The sequence below is a fragment of the Ammodytes marinus genome (genome assembly GCF_949987685.1).
Source record: "Ammodytes marinus genome assembly, chromosome: 17".
Taxonomy (NCBI): Eukaryota; Metazoa; Chordata; class Actinopteri; order Uranoscopiformes; family Ammodytidae; genus Ammodytes; species Ammodytes marinus.
In genome coordinates, this window is record NC_137221.1 from 15260122 (window position 1) to 15280605 (window position 20484).

Here is a 20484-nt window from a genome sequence, read left to right on the forward strand (position 1 = left end):
TTTTGCACCAGGTTGATGGTGCAGTCAACTGTTTCCCTTAGCCAGTGACGATGGGGTCATCTAGGGGAAAGCACTCTGATTTAGCCCGCGGACACACTCTGCATCAGCCATAATATGGCTACAGTGTTTAGCAGATGAAAACTGAAAACCAGTCTCCTGCAGATGAGTACGTATATCACAGCAAGGTCAAATCCTTAGCATATCTACAATGGGGACATTATAATGAATGATTGGCAACTGGAATATACTGTCTGTGTTTGTGTTAGCAAATAGAGTGGGTGTAAAACTTTCTTCACGTTGTCTGGTACTTTTCAATTTGATTTCTGAAAGCATAGAGGAAAACTAAGTTCATTATTTAAAGGTGTTATAATTATATTATAATCATGCATTTTATTCATAGAGTGATCCCAAGTAGGACCCTGACCTGAACACTTGAGGAACTCCTACGTACAAGAGAATCTCCATGCATCTCACTGTATGCATCAAAACAGTGTTTATTAAAAGCAGAAAATAAAACGTTCTACGGTGTTAATAATATCCATAAATCTTTTATTCGTTAATATTGTTGTTTCATAAGTTGCTACCAAGTGCTTAAAAACTCAATGGGCCTGAGGAGAATCCTTCCTGGGAGAGTTGATACTAATTTAGCAAATAACTATAATGAACTTCATACAAACAAGCGTATTGTAAGATTGTGGTTGAGAGAGACATGCTGAAACGGTGCGTGTAATGACTCTGTAATTAACCTATCACACCTGTTAGATCTCAGGTAATCACAGTATTTCACAACAGTTCACTGTGTATACTTTCAGTAAGTGGTGAAGTGTAGAATGCACTAGAAAAAATATGAAACTACTCAAATGAAATAAGAGAAATCGCTAATTTCTTGGTAGGTATCCCACACACGCAAATTAAGATTGTATTCCTCTACAGTTGAATATGATCTCTCTTCAAGTGATACCTACCTTGGATTTTAATGGACTATCATCTCAATCTCATCCTTGAAAAACAACAATTAACACTTTTTTAACATTTTGTAATATAGTCTAGTCTGTTTCGATCAGCATGATGAAAATACACCAGCATTAACCTAATACATTAAGTGACTATGTATTGATTTTGCAGACCAACGTACGGCAGTGTAGAAACCCACAGCTTGTGCATAATGCCTCCATTTTTTGTATAACATCCCTCTACTCAACCCTGTGTGTTCTTAACATATGCTATTATTTTCAAAAATGCCGAGAGAGCATCTTGGAAAAATGAGGCGGCCTTCAGACAAAGATGTTCCGGATGGGAGCTGAATGATAATGAGTATTTTTTTTTTTTTTGCGAGGTGTCCGCAATTATGTAACAACAGATATGGAGATGCAATAAACAAAGAAAAAAAAAACAAGATTACTGGGATGGGTGTCCGCATGGCACTTTGCGGCTGCCTGGCTTGTCTTTGTTTACGTACAATTGAATTAGCCTTGTCTTTGAGGGTAGAGCGGTAAATGACAGACAACACCACCCCCACCTTATTAACACTGCAGCTTTGTTTTTATTTTTAATCGAAAATATTAAAATGTTTTCTTGCCACTAAGTATTATTTGCACAGGAGGAGGCAGTGTAATTCCTCCTGACCCGAGTCCATATTAACATAAATAATAAAGAAATATATATTTACAAACACCTGACAGCCAGGATTAAAGTCATCTAACGTTATAAACAACTCATGAAGCTTTACACTGTAAATCCATTCAGGGTCAGTCCGTAAAAGCAGTGTGCAGGCAGCTACATATTCAAACCTCACATCAGTTTGACCTCTTCTCCTACACAGAGGCCTATAGTCTCCGGCCATTACTGTATTATTGCAACCAAGAGAGTTCAGCTCCAGGTTCTCTGACAATCAAATGCTATAACCTGAAGTTTTTAAAATTTAGGCCGGAAATAAATCTGTCAATATTTCCACCACAAATCCTTTTTCACTGAATCCCAAATTTTTGAAATCTACTTATCCAACAGGGGAGTGTGACTGACTGCAACTCATTTTACATTTTGCAGTGTGCGAAATCCCCCCCATCTCTTAAGGCTCAGCAGTTCTCTGCTGTACTGAGAAAGTGAGTGAGAGACTGAGAAATCAGCACTTCTTACACACGGAAAGAGACAGCAGCAGCTGTTAGCAACACAATCAAAGTAACTAAGCATTAAGTATCTTTTATTTAATGAGTAATACCATTGGACTGTGTAGAGATGGATGGGTATACACAAAAGGGGCATTCCTCCTTGCCTGCAGGGTCTTTCAGGCAAATTGTCCAAATGCAATGTGCCTAAAAGAGATTAGAGGCTGAGGAGCAAATATTGAATATTCCAGAACAAATGAGACACTGTTTAGAAGGACAAGCTTGTTGTTTCACAGCACTGCAGCAAACTCAATGAGACTGTGCACACCATTGTGTTTGTTTGAGCGTGTGGATTGGAAGCCATTTGTCTACATGATAACCAAACAATTTCCACTGAAACGTTGCGAATATGTATCATATTTCTTATCTTATCCTGCCCCCATGAACCTATCCACTGTGACCAGAATCCTTTAAGCCAACAGAAGTTGATACAGCACAATGTGAGCAGCCGGAGGGGGAGCTTGTTATCATCTTATCGCTTGGGAGAGAGCCTCAGAGCAGATTAAGAAAAAGAACAAAAACATGCCGATAATATAGTAGTAGGCTAGGTCCAACACAGCTTGCCTGCTCATTGCGGCCAAACTGCTTGCATGCCTTCATACTGATGCGGTGTATCTTGTACACATCTGTGTGTGTGTGTGTGTGTGTGTGTGAGAGAGAGAGAGTATGAAAGAGCGAGAGAGAGAGAGAGAGACCTATGCAGGGTGGGTTACACAAAAGCATAGCTCTGGGGGTTTTAAATAAATACTGGCTGGGTATGAGCGGCAGACAAACCTTAACACACACACATACACACACACACACACACACACACACACACACACACACACACACACACACAAACACACACACACACACACACACACACACACACATGGCCCTTTTCTCCGCTGCTGACACAGAGTGCTAGCCAGCCACTATAGTTTTTTTATACTTAATTGTCAGCTGATGTTAAAGCAGGCAGCACAAGCCCTCACTGACAGTTCCACAGTGTAATGAGCCATATCTTCTCCAAGCCATCTGCTGTGTTTGTAATATAAAGTGTTGTTCACTACTTGTCATCCAGTGGCGGCTGCACTTGTAAAGTTAGAAATAGCTACTGGAGTCACTCGAGGAAACAGATTATTTGGCAATACTTTGGTCCAGGCTCGGATCCAGACGGCAATAAAGTATTTCAAGTCCTATTATGGATACAAGTCACTGGATCGTGAAAATAGGAAGAGGAACAATGTAACATTTCTGTTCCTTTCTTTTGGAGCTTGACAGCGAGATTGAAAGAACCTCTGATGGAGAAATGAAACATAGCAATGATGTCAGATACAGATAACAGTGAACAACTATATGATATGGAGGAAAGAGTTTTACTGGCTACAAACTGGCTATGCTAGATTGTCTCACCCCACACCAGATTGATTCAATATCCCAGGAGTCATTATCCTTCAAGATGGCAAGATTAACCCCTCTGTAAACCTAAATAAACAAAATCCTTCTAGTTATGTAATTGGGGAGAGTAAGTTGCATGATAGTAAGCATCTGAAAAGAGTTAGGCAAAATTATCAATCCAAAGGATATTGTATTTTTTTTTACTATTTTATACCAGGTTTCCAGAGACAATAACATAAAATGTCACCAAGCCATTCCTGTTATAAACATGTAATATTAATCAAAATCAAAAATAAACCTGTTTGCAACGTCTTTATCATGAATCAAAATACTTAGATCAACATAGACTCCTCTTCTGTCTATTGGTTTTTGTGTATCTGTTTGGGAATGTATGAGTTTCTTATTCTCTTCTTCTTGATATCATTAATTGTAAAATGTGGGGACATTTAGGAGAGAAGACGTGTGTATCGACAGTAATGGCTTAATGAGGAGTTAGGGAAAGAAAAAAAATACAATGTCTACCAATCCCTAACTCAAACACACACACACACACCTCTAATTGAAATGATGGGTTTTATTGATGGGTTCATGCTAAGCTTTGGTATACACATTTTCAGCGCACTTCTACTCAAAAATCTGTCTGCAGCGGGTAATTTTCTTTCATAAGGAAAATAAATTCCGCCAGATCTGATTGTTTCAGATATCAGAACAACAACAAATTACTCTATTATATTTTTGGACAAAATATGTTTTGCAATTTGACTGATTTCAACCAAAACCAGAGCAGTATAAAATCCTATCATTGTGAGGAGATATTCACTGATTTTGACGACAAGCATTCTCCATAATCCCTGACTCCCCTATAAGATCATGATAATCATAACTTTCTCCAAACACACAAAAAACAAGTTGGCAACTTTTTTAAGACATGGCCCTGCATTCCGCTCTATGCAGCTGTCCCATGTGGCCAAGTGAAGCCAGCTTTTGATTGGCATATCTGGTGTGTGTGTATACTTGGAGAGGATGATAAGGCACTCTCAGACTCCTGGGGGATAATGTGGGATTCTTTGTCTCTGGGGATCAGACCCAGAGCTGTGCTGCAAGGAAAGAGATGTTCCTCTCACTGGATTCCTCTAAAATCTGCATGAAGGGATTTATTATTTTATTTTACTCTAAAACTCATATTAAAACAACCATGTGCATGAATGGCTAGACACTTCAAAATGAAAAACTCATATACAGCATCAAATCTTTATTTTACTGCATGCTATGACCAACTAGATGCTTTTATACAATACTGATTTTCTAATTTGAAATACTTTTATCCGAATTAATTTGATTTGACTGTACGTAGGCCTACATGCTTGTCCTTTGAATTGCGTAACTGCTGTAGGTGAGCGAACAGGTGGGTATAAATCAAACTCCTGACTTTCGGTGTGTGCACATGATGAGCTGCACTTTGGAAAAGCCTCGGAGTTGCACATAAGCAGCGAGCCAGAGCCAGCCAGCCAGCGGTGAGAACGTGAAGGTGTGTGTGTTTGTGTACGGTGTGTGCGCGTGCTGTGGTGCGCGTGTGTGCGGTTGCCCACAGTCAGTGTGGTGGTGTGCTGCAGTCCGCTCCCCTGCCGTTGTTGAGTGAACTACATGGACATTAGCGGGCGCAGCGGCACAAACCACCGAGCCAGAGTGGATTTTAAACAGCGTGCGTGTGTGTGCGGAGAGCAACTCGTTTGACGACTGCGTAACCAACCGAGAAACCCCAGTCGGTGTGTAACGGGCAAAAAGTCTGCCACAGCTGCGAAACAGCAAAGGAAAAAGCTTCTTGGTAAACTCCTTATAGTGCCGTGCATTGTGTGTGTGTCAGGCAGGGAGAGCTCGGCGGGAATGGCTTCATCTCCGTGCGGCAACAGTAACTTTGATTCCGGTCTGGAAATCAAAACTCGCTCGGTGGAGCAGACGCTTATTCCTCTGGTATCTCAGGTGAGTAGGTTTACCCCATACACGCTGTTTCAAAACATTGTAGGCTACTTAAATAAAGTACTTTGATTCCACAACAACACGAGGCTCACTTGGATTCTCGTGTTTACCTGGCTGTGTGTGTGTGTGTGTGTGTGTGTGTGTATACGAGGCTGCATATGTTTCCTTCTCGTGCTGTGTTTAAAAATCCTGCAGTCCCCACGTGCCGGGACTGAACTGTTAAGTTGTTACATTGTAACTACTGACGTCCGCCGTTATCAGACGGCTAGTGTTAATTCATTACAGCCTACCACTAAGTCTTCTTGTTTACAAGCTGCACAAATCAAAGTGTTAAGGACATGGGTTAAGGACACAGATGTTGCAGGAGCCTAATAGAAGTTGGTGGGCTATAAAACAATAACATGACACTGTAGATGGGGAAGGAAGGAAAGATGGGAGCAATTAAACCAATGATCAGTCATCCAAAAGAGCAATTCACTAATTGTGATATTAAGCCCTTATTTTGCAGGACATCTCTGCTGGAAGTCGTTATACTTTTGAGATAATACTGCTAGAGAGAGAGAGAGTGCACAAAGTTTTTTTTTTTTACTTCTTCCTTTCCCCCATGAATTGTGTGCCCCCCTTTCCCAAGTCTGAGCTCCACTGTGTGACTCCCACTTCTCTAATTGGGCCACTTTGAGGCACGTGTTTTGTTTTTCAATAAACAGAAGTGGATGAAAGAGCCACTTAAAGGCCACTGCACTCTTTCAACAACTCCTCTCTTTCTTGCACACTCAAGAACAGTATAGTCCCAGCTTTCAAGGCAAGGGAGCTAGGTCTAAAGTTGAATGAAACATTTAGTATGCTACTTCACCTAGGGCTGTTTAGTAATTATTCTTTAAAAACAATAATATAATATTTAATTACATTACAACAATAGCAAGATCTTATGTTTGTAACATGAGCACGACTTTTTTCCTGCATGTCACTCATGTGTGGGAGGTGGCTTGCATCTCCTGAATAATAGAGGAATGACCCACCAGTCTTCAACGCCCCCTTGTTGTGCAAGAGGGACAATGGCCAGAGAGAGAGAGAGAGAGAGAGATAGAGAGAGAGAGAGAGAGAGAGAAACCTGTAAATGTTCTGTTGTCTGTCTGCACTGAGAGACAGAGGAAAGAGAAAAGACAACCTGACTTGTGGGTTAACAGTGTCTGGACAATACCATAATCAAAGGTTACTACACCTGTGATGCAAACAGCAGTTACTATAAGAACACCTACACTACAGTAAGCACTGCTGTAATGTTGTGAAAAAAAGCATACAATCTGCAGCACTCTTATTTTGTCTTAATAATATTAACACTGCAGCAAACTTATGGTGCCCTTCTGCCCGCAGAGAAACACTGGCTGAGGTCCAGTGTGCGTAGCAGCATAGGAGAATGCTATGTATACTTTAAGGGAATTCATCATAGTATAGTCCATGGTTAAATAGTGGGCCTCAAGGACTATCTTTGCTAACTTTTTTTGTTCTTTCCTATAGTGTGAGGCATGTCCCCATAGCAACAGAGCTCTGCAATGCTGAAAGAAAGAAACAGCATCTGCAAGCCAAGGCCGTTATTTCCATATGCCCTGTTTTAATGTTGTGAAGTCGTCAGAAGGACGGTAGTTTGGTTTGGCTGTGCGAGACTACTCAGTAGGTAATGAGGAACTTTTACCTGCTGTGTGTACTTTTCGTCCAGTAGGTATGATTGTTCAGTTGCACAGAACATTTTTCTAGAGCTGAGACAATTTTTCAATGGATCACTTTGTCAATTGTATTCATGGAGAAAACAATTGGTCATCATCAACATCTGTCATAGTAACGTGATTTAACTTAAATGGATTTTCCACACACTAATATACTGTACCTGAGTTGTGGTATTGTTGGGTGGGTTAATCTACAGAGGTAGGTGTAGTAGCCTATAGTTTCGAATTGTAAATGAAGGAACTTCTCTAATATTTATCGTATACTTCATTTACTGGACAAATTTGGGCATATTTCTCATTTTCTTTCATTTAACCTTTATTTATACATGAGAGATCAATCGAGGGGTGACCCTCATTTATCAATGATGTTGAGTCAAATTTGCATATGCATATGATTCACAGCGCCACAATAAATCTGTCTGTGTTGTGTACTGTATGTGCCAGTAGTCATTAGAAAGACGGATGTTCAACCAGGCTACAGTACTCGGATGAGCACCTCATTGTGAGTTAGATAACTCAGTTAAGGGGTTTACGTGACGGTTCCGAGAACCACATATTTCCTTACATGCAGTAACAATTGAATTATTATTGTGAGTTTTAACACGCTGACTGTGTCGGCTGTGTTGTGCGGCTTTCCGATTTAAGGAGCTTTGAATCTGTGTGTGTGTGTGTGTGTGTGTGTGTGTGTGTGTGTGTGTGTGTGTGTGTGTGTGTGTGTGTGTGTGTGTGTGTGTAAATGCTCATGGATTGTAGGGGCCATACGATAACTATCAATGAGGAAATGAAAAAGCAGTGTCAGTGAGTAAAGCCAGTGTTTGATAATGTATCACGCTGTGCCCTAGCCCCCTTTTGTTTGTTTTTTACTCTCTCCTCTCCTCGCTATGACGTTGATATCCTCAGGCCTCTGTTATCAGCTTCACTCCCACCAGGGTGTAATTATAGGCCTGGGAGTCTCCTGCCCTTGCACTACGCACGCACGCACACACACACACACGCGCGCGCACACACACACACACACACACACACACACATGGTCCCACCCACCTCTTTCTCTTTTCGTGCTCCTATGTTCACCTGCTTTATTGAGTCCTTGGTGGTTTTGCTATCCAATTTACATTCTGAATGTGTCTGAATCCTGTATCCTTAAATGTGGACCACCTGGCTGTTTTCTATCCACATCTCCCTTTTCATTTTGACCATTTACTTCACCTTTTCAAAACAGAGGGGGCTCGTATACTTAATTTACCAGAAGCATTCTTTCACAGCTGGGGAAGTCACTCACGTGCTTTAGTGCACCTTGTCTGCTTCAGCCATCTCCATACCAATGGCCTTGCATTGTGAGGGGGCATAGTGAGGGTAATGAATTGCTCCGGTGGTGGTCAAAAATGTAATGGGCGTCACACAGAGAGAAGGGGAAGGGAATGTGTCTGCTGTTGTGTGCGTCCTACCTGTGATGTTCCCCCTTCAGTCCGCTGGAAGGCAATTAGCAATAATCTCGACGTTATTTTTTGAAGTGGCGATTAGTGAAATAACAGTTAGGTTCCTTGTTTTTTTTCTAATTAAGATGAGTTCCTAGTAAAAACACAGCAGCCCTGTCTGGTTGCGGACACGGTGGTCCTCATGGCTGTGGAGGTGTAAAGGTGCTGTTTTGAGGTAAAGACGTGTGGGAACGAATGAGAGCCAGGCAGTAATATCCCAGACTTTGATCAGATTTGTGAAGAACATTTAAACGGTAGTGACACACAGGACCTTGTGATTTACGCAGTTATGCCGCCTCCTGTCATTTTTCCAGCAGGGCTAAGCCAGGAGTTCCTTGAAAGATTTTCTCCTATAATTGGGCTTCGAAAATTCTCTGTCCGAATTTGTTAGCGTCGTCTGCGTGAATGCTTCCAGGGGGTTCTGCTGTGCTTGCAGTTTTTTCTCTCTGATGTGCTAAAAAGGACTCTGGGTAAAAAAAAATTTAAATAAGAAGGCTTTCCCCCATGTTCAGTTTGCTCACAACAAATTGAATTGAAATGGCTTATTTATTACCTAAACAAAAGCTCACGGGGGGAGGTTTTGGGATGTGATTTGCTCAGTGCATTAGAATGTGTCACATAAATGCCATATTGAACAGAATGCTGACAAAAAAAAGCACTCCATAAACATAGTCCTCATTTAACAGCTTTGTAAAGCGTGACCATCACTCATATTTTCATCCCTCTCTCTGGAAATATTGGAAATGGAGTTTTATTGAAGTACAAGGCGCTATTTCCCTCTTTATGTTCCCCGGCCCTGTGGTTGCGGTGACATGACAAACGTCCAGGCAGCGAAGTTGTTTTTTATCTCCAGACAGAGAGGCATTACTGTTGCCTCGAGCCCCAACAGATCTGCTTCTCCCTGAGCCGTATGATGATAATGAAGACAAATGGCTCCCTGGCATGACTGTGAAACCACATGAGGATTACTGTGCGCCACAAGCAAGCATGCCCGTGCATACACAACACACAGCCACAGACCAAGAAAGGCTCACCTCTCGGGAATGACACCAAATAAGTCCTAATGTGTGTATAAGTACGTGTGTGTGTGTGTGTTGAACAAGGGAGGGGGATTCCAGTATGATGTGTGTATGTGTCTTTTTATCTGCTTACTTTCCTTATATGTTTGCTCACAGATGACAGAGGCTAAATGAATCTGTGGTGCCAGTGTTTGAGGTGTCATCATGTGTCGCCAACATGACTCACTATATCAGCGTTCACCTTTTTGAGGCCTCCACCAAAACAACAACGTTTGTGTCCGATAACACAGCCCGGCCCAGCCCCATGAGGCCACCATTTTTCCTGTTTTGCCATAATCAGTGGAAGATTTTGAGAAAGGGCCAATGTACACCGTGACACTCACACTCTTTCATTCATTCACCTGCACAGTATTGTCTTTCTTCTACTCGACATTGTGATATGCAGAGCGTGTGGTTTAGTGTTTTGTTTCAACCTAACTCTCTCCTGGTTCTAACATCAAATATGTGGATGGCAGTGAGTGAGCCTGACTCACATTATTGTTGTGTATATGAGGATCTGAGGCAGGTTTGCGATCAGTGGTAGGTAGTGTAGGCAGACAAAAAAACCTTGTGCCATCAAATAAGTAGAATTCAACTAAACCCCCCCCTGTTTTCTACTAACGCACTCACACACACACACGCGCACACACACACACACACACGCACGCACACACACACACACACACACACACACACACACACACACACACACACACACGCACGCACACACAAACGTAAACACATATGGCAGGGCTTGCATGACCAGTGTTTCCCCCCTTCTACTCCCTCTCTCACTCTTCTCACTATTGCTATCAAGGGAGTCATTACAGATCGCTGTTCCCTTTAAGTGCCGATAAAAGGGTCGGTCTCACACGTCGATCCATTGACCTTTCCCTGGCTAATATACTTCCAGATACGAAAGTTGTGTATATTTGAGTGTGTTTGTGTGTGTGTGTGTGTATATGCGTGAGTGATCGCACGTGTGAGCACAAGACCTCCAAATAACCCGGCCTAAAGGGAGCAGTCACCAAGAGAGAAGAGAAAGAGGTAATTTAAGGACGAAAAAAGCTATCTCACCCTCTGCCATTCAAGTTATCTGAGAGGCAGTAGTAGCTATTAGCGATAACCGCTTTTAATTGTCTCAAGGAAAGCTTCTGCCTCAATGACGTATTGCTCTAACTCTAGGAGGTTGATAAAGTATTGATTAAACTTCCTCCCCATTACCTGAAAGCCTCAAAGGGGCATCACCTGTGCTGTGCCCATGCAGTTCATACTCTCGCATTCTGTGTTCAACTCAAAATGGAAAAGCAATTTCAGGGAAGTGTTCACTCTGAAGTAAGTGTCCTCTGGTGGCTTTCAGTCATGCAGAGAGTTTGGTTTCATTTGTCAAGGTGTTAAGATACACAAAATGGAGTTTCCTGTCAAATAAATGGTTGCCAAGAAAAGTGTTGATTGCGAGTTCTTAAAAAAGGGCTAACCAGGACATTATTTCTGTAGAGCCACGTTGCTTTTGAAAGAATGTTTCACTCTATTAATGACCTTCATAAAAATTCAATAAATCCCAGTTCCCTGTTTAAATAATATATTCTCTATTCTTAGCCCATGTGTTTCCTATATGAAGAGTCCTCTCATAGGGCGCTTTCAAAGCTACCGTGTTTGGATGGATTGAAACAAACTTGGGTTCATTCCACCTTTGCTGCTGTCCGTTTGTGCAGGTGAAAACACTGAAAATGCACTCGGGTGTTCACCAAAAGCGTAAACAAGTGTACCGAGACCTTGTTGAAGAGGTCGTCTGCGGCGCAATGCATTACGGGATGAGGGAGACAATCTACTTTTTGTAGTTATGGAAATTCTGACCAATTGTAAAGCAGTACAGGAACAACTTATTGCTTCCGCCCAAATGGCCAATGCTATAGATTTTTTTTACAGTATATCCTTAGTGTATGAGGATTAATTACTAATGAGACGTCTCATGTGGGCGCACAGGAGAGCAGATCTCTATCAGAGGCGATGTGGTGCCTAGTGGTGTGGTGTTTTGGGTTGTCCGGCCCTGCTGGAAGCACCCTGTGGATTGAAACAGATGCATAAACACACGCCTAAAAGCTCAGACAAGGACGTTTATTGACATTAATTACTCTTTAGTAGTCATGCAGAGGCCATCTGTGAATGTAAGCAAAGCGGGCAAAACAGTTTTCCCTGCCAGTCCAGTTATATTTCAATGACAACACGTCATAATAGAGGATGCACTTGATATGATAAGATGGCTCCTACAGCACGGAAAGAAGATATAATATAGAACGTTTGACAGGAACATAAGGTGTTACTGCACATGTTAACAGGACAGAGGAAAAACAACAGTATTAAGGACAGCCCACTTACTGTAATCTTGTAGGTATGCACACTCCCACTCATCTTGTCAGGTATTGCCAGAGATATCAACACACCATATCTATATTGTCTGCTGCCCAGACAACCACAGGTAAACAGATCAGTATTTGGCAGGCAGGCATGTGTTTGTTTCCCTTCCTGTTTGGTATAGTTCCTTGGCTTGCTGGAGTGATAATTCTAGTCTTGAGCACATGACATTGACTAGGACAGTTGTTCACGGAATGGGCTCTGGCTGTTGCTATATGAGAAAGCTCTGCAAATTCTAGGGAAGGCATGAAACTTCAACAGCTCTGAGGTTGTTTCATCATTTGAATCAATATCACCTTTTCGAAACATGCAGAAAGTAAGACATTTCAATCTCAAACAACTGTTTTCAAGTGGGTCGTCAACCGTCAGCGGGCCAGTAGGACCACCCAGCAGCAAACCATGTATCAGGATTAACTGTCTGGGCTTTTCAACGTTCATTTAGTAGCAAAAATCAGCCTGTAAAGTTGAAAGAATTCATGACATACAGTATATCGTGGAAATGATCAATAATGAACTGGAAAATCTCATCCTTATAACATTTTGTGCCATATCACCCAGTCCTACTTCCAGGAAGTATATTGTTCCTATGGAGTCAGAAAGTTAGCTGTGTGGCCTTAAACTGTTTCTTACTGAGCTCTGTTTCTTAGCCTATATTGGTTTACTCTTTGGCAAAAATACGGACCATTGAAAGCATGCCGTATAAGCTTTTAGCAGTTCCTTCCTCTTATTAATGTACACACGAATGTACAGACAGCTATCACTTACTGGATTACATGGTTAATGAAGAAAAGGTCTGGATTTCTGTTTTATTTTTTCTTCCTCTGATTTCTAATGGATTTATGGATGTCTATTAACAACTGACATCTGAGATGATGATAACCTCGGAAAGTGACACTTAATCTAAAAATACATCTATCATGTCTGTGTCATAGTTATATTTGACTGAGATATGACGAAAATTGCAGCAATAGGTCTCCTCGGGGTCTATACTTTCAAGTGCCTTACATGGCTTTTACGTCATGCAATATCTTTGACTAACGCCTTTTTCTGTAAGCTCCCACCACCACAACCACCAATCTCCCTCAAAAATTGAAAAACTGCTCTATGATGTATGCCAATGCAATACTGTTTTGTGGTCATATGAGGAAAGCTAGCAAAATCAACTTTGCTGTTGGTAAATACTGTCACTTGCTTCAGATATATATACATTTCAATTAATTACCCAACGATTTCTATATTTAAAGGTCATATAAAAACTTAAATATCTGACGTACATCCCAGAGCTCTCCAAGTCATCATGTTTGTTCTTTTGCCCCTTTCCAGTCAGCAACATTGCTGACTTGTACCACAGAGGGATCCTGCAGCCTGGCTTGTATGTGTTAATTGCTTTCCTGGAGCGCGTTTGAACTTCTCGCCTCTGGATAATGAGTTATTTTTAAGAGATGAGGTTTGACATGACGGGACAGAGACAGCGTGAAGGACGCGGGGAACACAGAATACCAAACGTTTCTTTATCTTTTACTGATTCTGAATAGTTAAAGGTGAAGTAAGCGATTTATTTATGTTAATATAAGTGTTAAATCGCTCTTTATTCATACAGTGATCACTTACATAATGTGCGCGTTTCATAAAGCCGATATCTCAGTCAGCTGCTCTGCATGTAATCGGCAAATAAACTTTTCGGGGGATCCCGAAATTAATATCCAATCACAAGACAGAACGCTACAAACAGACACCCGTCTCACTCATGATCTCACTGCCGGTGCACGCCAGAGCGACAGATGGGTGAATGTTTATGCACCCACAATGGCGGAATCCTTCCCAATGTCTGTTTTGATGGTTTTTATCATGTTTTATCACACTTATGGATCTGAGATGATGCTAGATAACTCGCTGCTTGAAGACCGCAGTGCATTAATGTGGTGACGTAGGGACGAGCGAGGGGACTGCTAACTGCAGTAACTGACAGGAAGTTAGCTAAAATAACCATTCCACTTACAGCACCTTTAAACATTCAAAAACAAAAGTTAAGTTTTCTTTGTTCCTCCAAACTTCATCACACTGTGTAAAATATATATGTGAGAATGTATTATCGTATGTTATTGTGTTGATCAATGCTGATAGATTAGACGTTATCTGAGCAAGTGAACTGTAAAATGTAATGGCAAGTGTGTCCTTATGCAACGGTAACATTTTCAGGGTGAGGGGAATAAAAAGTCAAACTGGACCGCACACACTGTAATCCCTCAGTTCATAATGAGAGTTCAGGGGAGTGTGAGGAAGTATCAGTATGTGCGATGCTATAGCACTTACTTTGTATGCTTTCCACCCTTCCTCTGTTGCTCTGCCCAATTTCCTGATTTTGTTTTCCTGTCACACACCTTACACTCTTGCTCTTTCCCTCTCGTCTTCAGCATTAAGGCTCAATTTCTCACTATCTCCCTCCACTTAGCTGCCTTCTCTCTCACTTTTTCTTTTTATCTCCATCTCTCCAGAGAGTCCATTGTCCCTGTATCACCTCATTAATTTTGCCTGCCTTCTGAAAACCAAGCCTGTGTGACTACTACAGGTATTGCACAGAGTGAAAAAAAAAGAAAAGGTTCAGTCCTACTGTTTCTCTTAGGATCTTTTACCTCTTTATTCTGTGCTGTAAACTGAGACATAATCCTGGGCCCTGCTCCTATTCTGAGGGCTGGTAATGGGAACAGCATGTGACAAGCTCAGTTCGGATTTGGCTGTCCCTTTCTTTGACATAGAATACCTCTATTTTGAGGGATCAACATGATGGCTTTCTTAGCAGCTTTTGTCCGACCGTCACATATCTTCAGGGGAAATGTTTTTGGAAGCCAACGCACTGTTGTTGAAAGCACAATTGCAAAGCAGATCGGAACTTGATAAGGATAAGATTACGCAGGGCTGGAACGCTGTTTTTCTGAACAATTTAGTTTTGTTGTGTGCAGCAGCGTGAAGCTGTATTTAAAGTAGCTGTATTTTTACATGGCTATCTTAAAACTGCATTTTGTAAATGCAGCTTCAGTATGGTTTTATCTAAAGTCAGCTGCTGTGAAGAAAAGACGCAGCATTGTGAATCCTCTTTTAATTGTCATTTTTTTGACATTTTAATTTGGCCCAAAAAAGCCATTGACAATGTATTTGTCCCATCGTATACCCATACCCAGTAGCCCCATCAGTAAGGGAAGTGAGTGGTTTTCCCTAAGCCACTGTTCCTGGGTGACTGTTGCCAGTGGGTGATAAATAAGGGGCCAGCCAGCCCGGAAAACCAATCCAGCCATGTACTTATACACACTAGCACGCACGCGCGCACACACACACACACACACATACACACACACACACACACACACACACACACACACACACACACACACACACACACACACACACACACACACACACACACACACACACACACACACACACACACACACACACACACACACACACGCTTACTGCCAACCCCTATAAATAAGTAACTCATCCTCCATAAATACTGTTCCGGATGTTCTTGACATTCAAGTGTGTCTACTATCCACAGTGCTCACAATAGGTTTTTGAGGGGCTGATAATAGGAAAACTTTACTTTCGTCTGAAATTCACTGATTGGGGTTGTATGAGAGGGTTATAGCTGGGACTTTATTCTATTGATTACCCAGAATGGATTGCTGCTTGGCACCTGTTGCTGGTTAGAATAAATAGATTTTGAGCTCTGAATAGAACACTACTAGAACGAAAGTGAAGTGAAAGCATGTTCCCTAAGCCCCCCCCTGTAAATGTGTGAGAGAGAGTCGGTGTGTCACAACACAGGCCATTATGCTGTCAGAAGTCAGGGGGGCCGCATTCCTTCATGTGGCTCATGTTTCCAGCTCTCGAGCTCTCGCAATGTGTATTGTGTATTGAGTGCTACCTGACATTGTGACTATGTATTCTTCAATGGAGCATCAGGACATGCGGGGTCAGAAGTCAAAGTCTCAACACACTCTATACTGACTGGTACGCATGAGTTAGTGTCCTCCCCCCGAGGCATTTGAACCTTCGCCTGGCCTCATTCACTCACCACTTTTCATCAATGAATCATCCCGCCCAGCCACTATCCATTCTGCGCTGATGGGGTTTGATGTTTTTGGTTGGGCACACTTCATTGATTTATTAATGTAGTCGTTCACATTGTAACGCCTCTTTCTTCTCAAATGTCAAACCTTCAAGACCACATACCTTTTTATTCTCCTTCTGGTTCTGGCTGAGGATTTATTTTGCTCTGGGGTTAGTTTTCTTTTCAGTCATGTTGACTTTCTTCCACAGCTGACATCTTATCTTCTCCCCCATCTCCTTCCTTTCATCTGTAAAACTCCACAGGTTCAAAAAGTCGGAGGCCAGAAATCCTGGAGGTAGCTTTTGTTTGAATAATTTCAACACTTTCACCACACACTGTTTTTATTTGATTTGTGCCTCAATAGGCGTCTAAGAAACAAAAGCCCATTCTTCTTTGTCACTTTCCTCCTTTTGTTTCAAGAGAAAAACAACTAATCTTATTACTTTAGAAAACAAGCCAGTGCTTTGGCGTCAAGTGTATTCTGTTAGAATCCTCCAAGGCAAGCAACCGGCGCTGCAGTCCTTTTGCTTCTTGATTGTTTTGCAGAGAGAACATGCTATCGCTGTTGGAGGCTGTCACAGAGCCTGGTTAAGCCACTTTCACACTGTTCACTGCACACTGTTATTTGTCCATTACTTGTAATTACCCATCATGATGACTGATGGAATGTTTTTCGAGGCTGAGTTGGCAAGCAGTTAGGATTATCCTGTTGAGAACTTCATATAATTAGCCAGTCATTTAACACTGTGCAGTGTGACGACAACCTGAAGGGGGGACGACTTGCCAATGGCTCGGTTGTTGTGCTCTTACCCCCGGGTCATGGAAGCAGCCTGTTGTCGTCACGCTACATCGCATCCGGAAAAATCACTCTTGAGCAATTGTACTTTGAGCAAATGGTAAATGGACTCCACTTATAAAGCGTTTTTCCCTGGGTTTTTTTCACAGACCCAAAACGCTTTACATTGTGTTGTACACATCCACCCAATCACACACATGTATACACCGATAGCAGCAACTACCACACAGGGTGCAAGCTAACTATCGGGAGCAATTTAGGGTTCAGTGTCTTTAAAGGCCAGGACACACACACACACACACACACACACACACACACACACACACACACACACACACACACACACACACCTGTGGCCGCTCCTGGCCCAAACTACCTGGACTACTTCTGAAAACATGTGAAAATGTCATGCACGGACAATCTAATGCTGATTGTGTTTAGCCTACATAACAATCCGAACATTCTCCCATTCTGTTGATAGCTTCCCAAATCATGTTTGACAAAAGTGAAAGTAATATCTGCTCCGCTGCCGTGGCAGAGCAGAGCCCTCCACCAATCAGATTGCTCTGGCTAAAAGACTGGCCGACGTCACCGAACACACCAAACAGATTCGTGTCCCCGCCCCCTCCAGACTCTCCGACCATGTCCGACGCCTGATTATCAGGCCGGTGTGTCCTGGCCTTTAAGGATTCAGTGTCTTGCCCAGGGACACTTTTACATGTGGAGGGGAGGCAGGAGATCGAACCAAGGACCCTGCAACCCAGTGGCCGATCGTCCTACTAGCTAAGCCACAGCCGCCCTGTTCCATAGTGTCAGCGTGGTCTGAAGTCATTGAGCCAGAACTATCTGACCGAGTTTGAGAAATCTCCAACACTGCTTTTTTTACTCTCGGGATAATGCTTTGCGAGGCCTGTTTTATAAGCTCATGATGATGATGCAGAGAGGATGCAGTTTCTAATTGTCTTGATTGTTACGGATTGGATTGGCGCTTTTATCCGTTGGCGACCCTGGATCTGACAATTGCTCCCCGACAGGGTTGCATCGATTCACGGTTCCGCCTTTTGGGTTTTAAGCACAGGTACTCATCAGTCTTGCTGACGACCCACGAGATCTCGGCTGAGATAATTGAGGTGCGGAATGAAGAATACAAAAGAGCCTTATCAGGAACTGCAGTATACCCTTTTCTAGTGCTTTCATAGCAAGTTAAGAAAACACAAAATAAATCACGAAGGCGGGGGGAGGGGGAGGGGGCAATCAAAGTTTGGAGCAAGAACAAAGTACGAACAGTGCTCTGGGCCACATTGTGTTTTTTGTTGTGGGGGTCGAGATGTTTCAAAGAGAAAGTTTTGTGACAGCCTATTTAAATGAGACTGACATAAATGATCTATGCATAGGAGAATATATATATATATTTTTTTGGTTGACTTTGTTGAGCTTTTCTGCGCGCCTACACCCAATAAAGAATACCAGACATGCACCTTGGGACTATAGGGTTAAGTTATTCAATAATTGCAAATTGTGGTCTCTTTATGTGCACAACATGCCATGTCTGCAAATGAAAGTGTCCACTGAAATATTTGTTTTCCTTGCCTCTTCTCTTCCTGGAATATAACCACTTGCCTAACACAATTATATGAATATTCTATTACAGAGCTGCAACTCTCATTCAATTATCGAAACGAAATATGGCTTCAGTATGCAGGCGAAGGCTTTCTTATGAGGCGTGCGGTTATGAGAGTTATAAAACTTTCCCCTGGATGTTGGCAGCAGCCAACATCTGATTGAGAGATTACAGACCTCACATGCAGATTTATTATTTGATATCTCAATGTTTTTCTGCCGTGTTATGCTTCCATTTGCTTCATTTCCCTGCCAAATGAAACAACTGCCATATCCTTGTCAAAGATGTATTCCCACCCAGGCAAAAGAATGAAAGGGACGTCTCTATGAAATAACCTGGTTGGCTATGCAACAAAGAGTCCAGTGTAGCCTGGAGAAATGTGTGACTGCAAGCACTGTACATTTGGGGTGGGATCTCACCTGCATTGCCCTGCTGCCTAGGCCAGAGATGTCTGTGATGTTGTGTCTCAGATGTTTTGCTAAAGAAAATGCAGAGATCAAAGCTTTCTGTGTTATAAGGTTGGCTGTCTTTGGTTTCAGCATAACAGTAACACAAAGTGTGTGTTGTCAGGATCTGTTTTAAGTTTAGCTACGAGCTGACATGACTTACTTCACACTCTTAATTTATCCTTGACAAGATAATGATTTACCTGCTGGCTAATTCCAAGGTAGTGGTATTCAAGTGCCGGCAGATGCCCACCTTTCCAGGTGCATTGCGGTTATCATCACCCACACATTGGTATGAAAGTTGAGCCCATCTCCAGCATATACTGTATGCTGGGGCTACACTAATGAATAACCCAGAGAAATATTTTTGATTTGTTAGTTAGTGAAGCAGAACCTCCACTATATTGTGGTAAAAGTTTATGTTTCACTTTTGTTGTTTACAACAGCAGGGGCCACAGTCTTGTTTACGAACCTCTTACGTTTTGTTCCAGGTGCCTCAAAATAATATAGAATTATTCAATACTTAGAATTACATGCAGAGATAATTACATACAACATATGTTTTGTGAATTATCTTCAGGCTCTGCGAACGTACTAAAAGCAATTGCTAGTATGCTAAATCTATTCACTTCTCATACGTTAGTGGCAAAAATCTGCAGTAAATTGCCATCCCTCTACTGTAGATAATGTCACATATTTATGTTGGGACCAACCTTCCCAGTGACATTAAAATCAGTTCTACATAAGACAGAGATTGCTCAATGAGGGGAGTCGATGCACTGTTAGTTCATAATTCAGCTGTAACATTTAATGGCTGCATGTGCACAGCAGTGAAGAGGCAGCAAGTGAAAGTAGGGGTCTTTCGATAGAATGTTAGCTTTTCAATCATGCTCATAACGGGCTTGGCCTCCTAGCTCTTCTCTGTGCTGTTTAATTCAATATTGTCATTACAGTAGTTCTAATCTGATTTGTGTACTCACTATTCTTCCACCAGCAGTGACTGTACAGGGTTTGAAAAGAGAGATGAGGTGGGTGAACCACAGCAGTAGTTTTGTGTCGTGGTGCGGTGCTCTGCAAACAGAATGGAGATCGATCCCCTCTGTTCCCCCTTCCCATCTCAGTTAACCTGGGATCGCGGTTAACAGAGCAAAAATTGATCCGCAGCCTACCTGTGTATTTCAAAAATTGTGTTTTTCTCCTTCCTAGCTAGTGTCCACACCCTTTCCTTATACACTGTATGCCCTCTGCCTTTCTCCCGTTCTATCTCTCCATCACAGCTGTCCGTCTGATTTTCTCCCAGGGTTTATCAT

General features: G+C 42.1%; 1 protein-coding gene across 1 annotated transcript in view; it reads left to right on the forward strand.

Moving 5' to 3' along the window:
• The first annotated feature begins 5143 nt into the window (after nucleotides 1-5143).
• The window catches only part of ctnnal1 (catenin (cadherin-associated protein), alpha-like 1), a 50173-nt gene continuing 34832 nt past the window's right edge, over nucleotides 5144-20484 (forward strand). Inside the window, exon 1 of the mRNA XM_080045464.1 lies at nucleotides 5144-5528. Within this exon, the coding sequence (XP_079901590.1) occupies nucleotides 5433-5528 (96 nt within the window). The 5' untranslated portion in view covers nucleotides 5144-5432. The remainder of the gene's footprint in view (nucleotides 5529-20484) is intronic.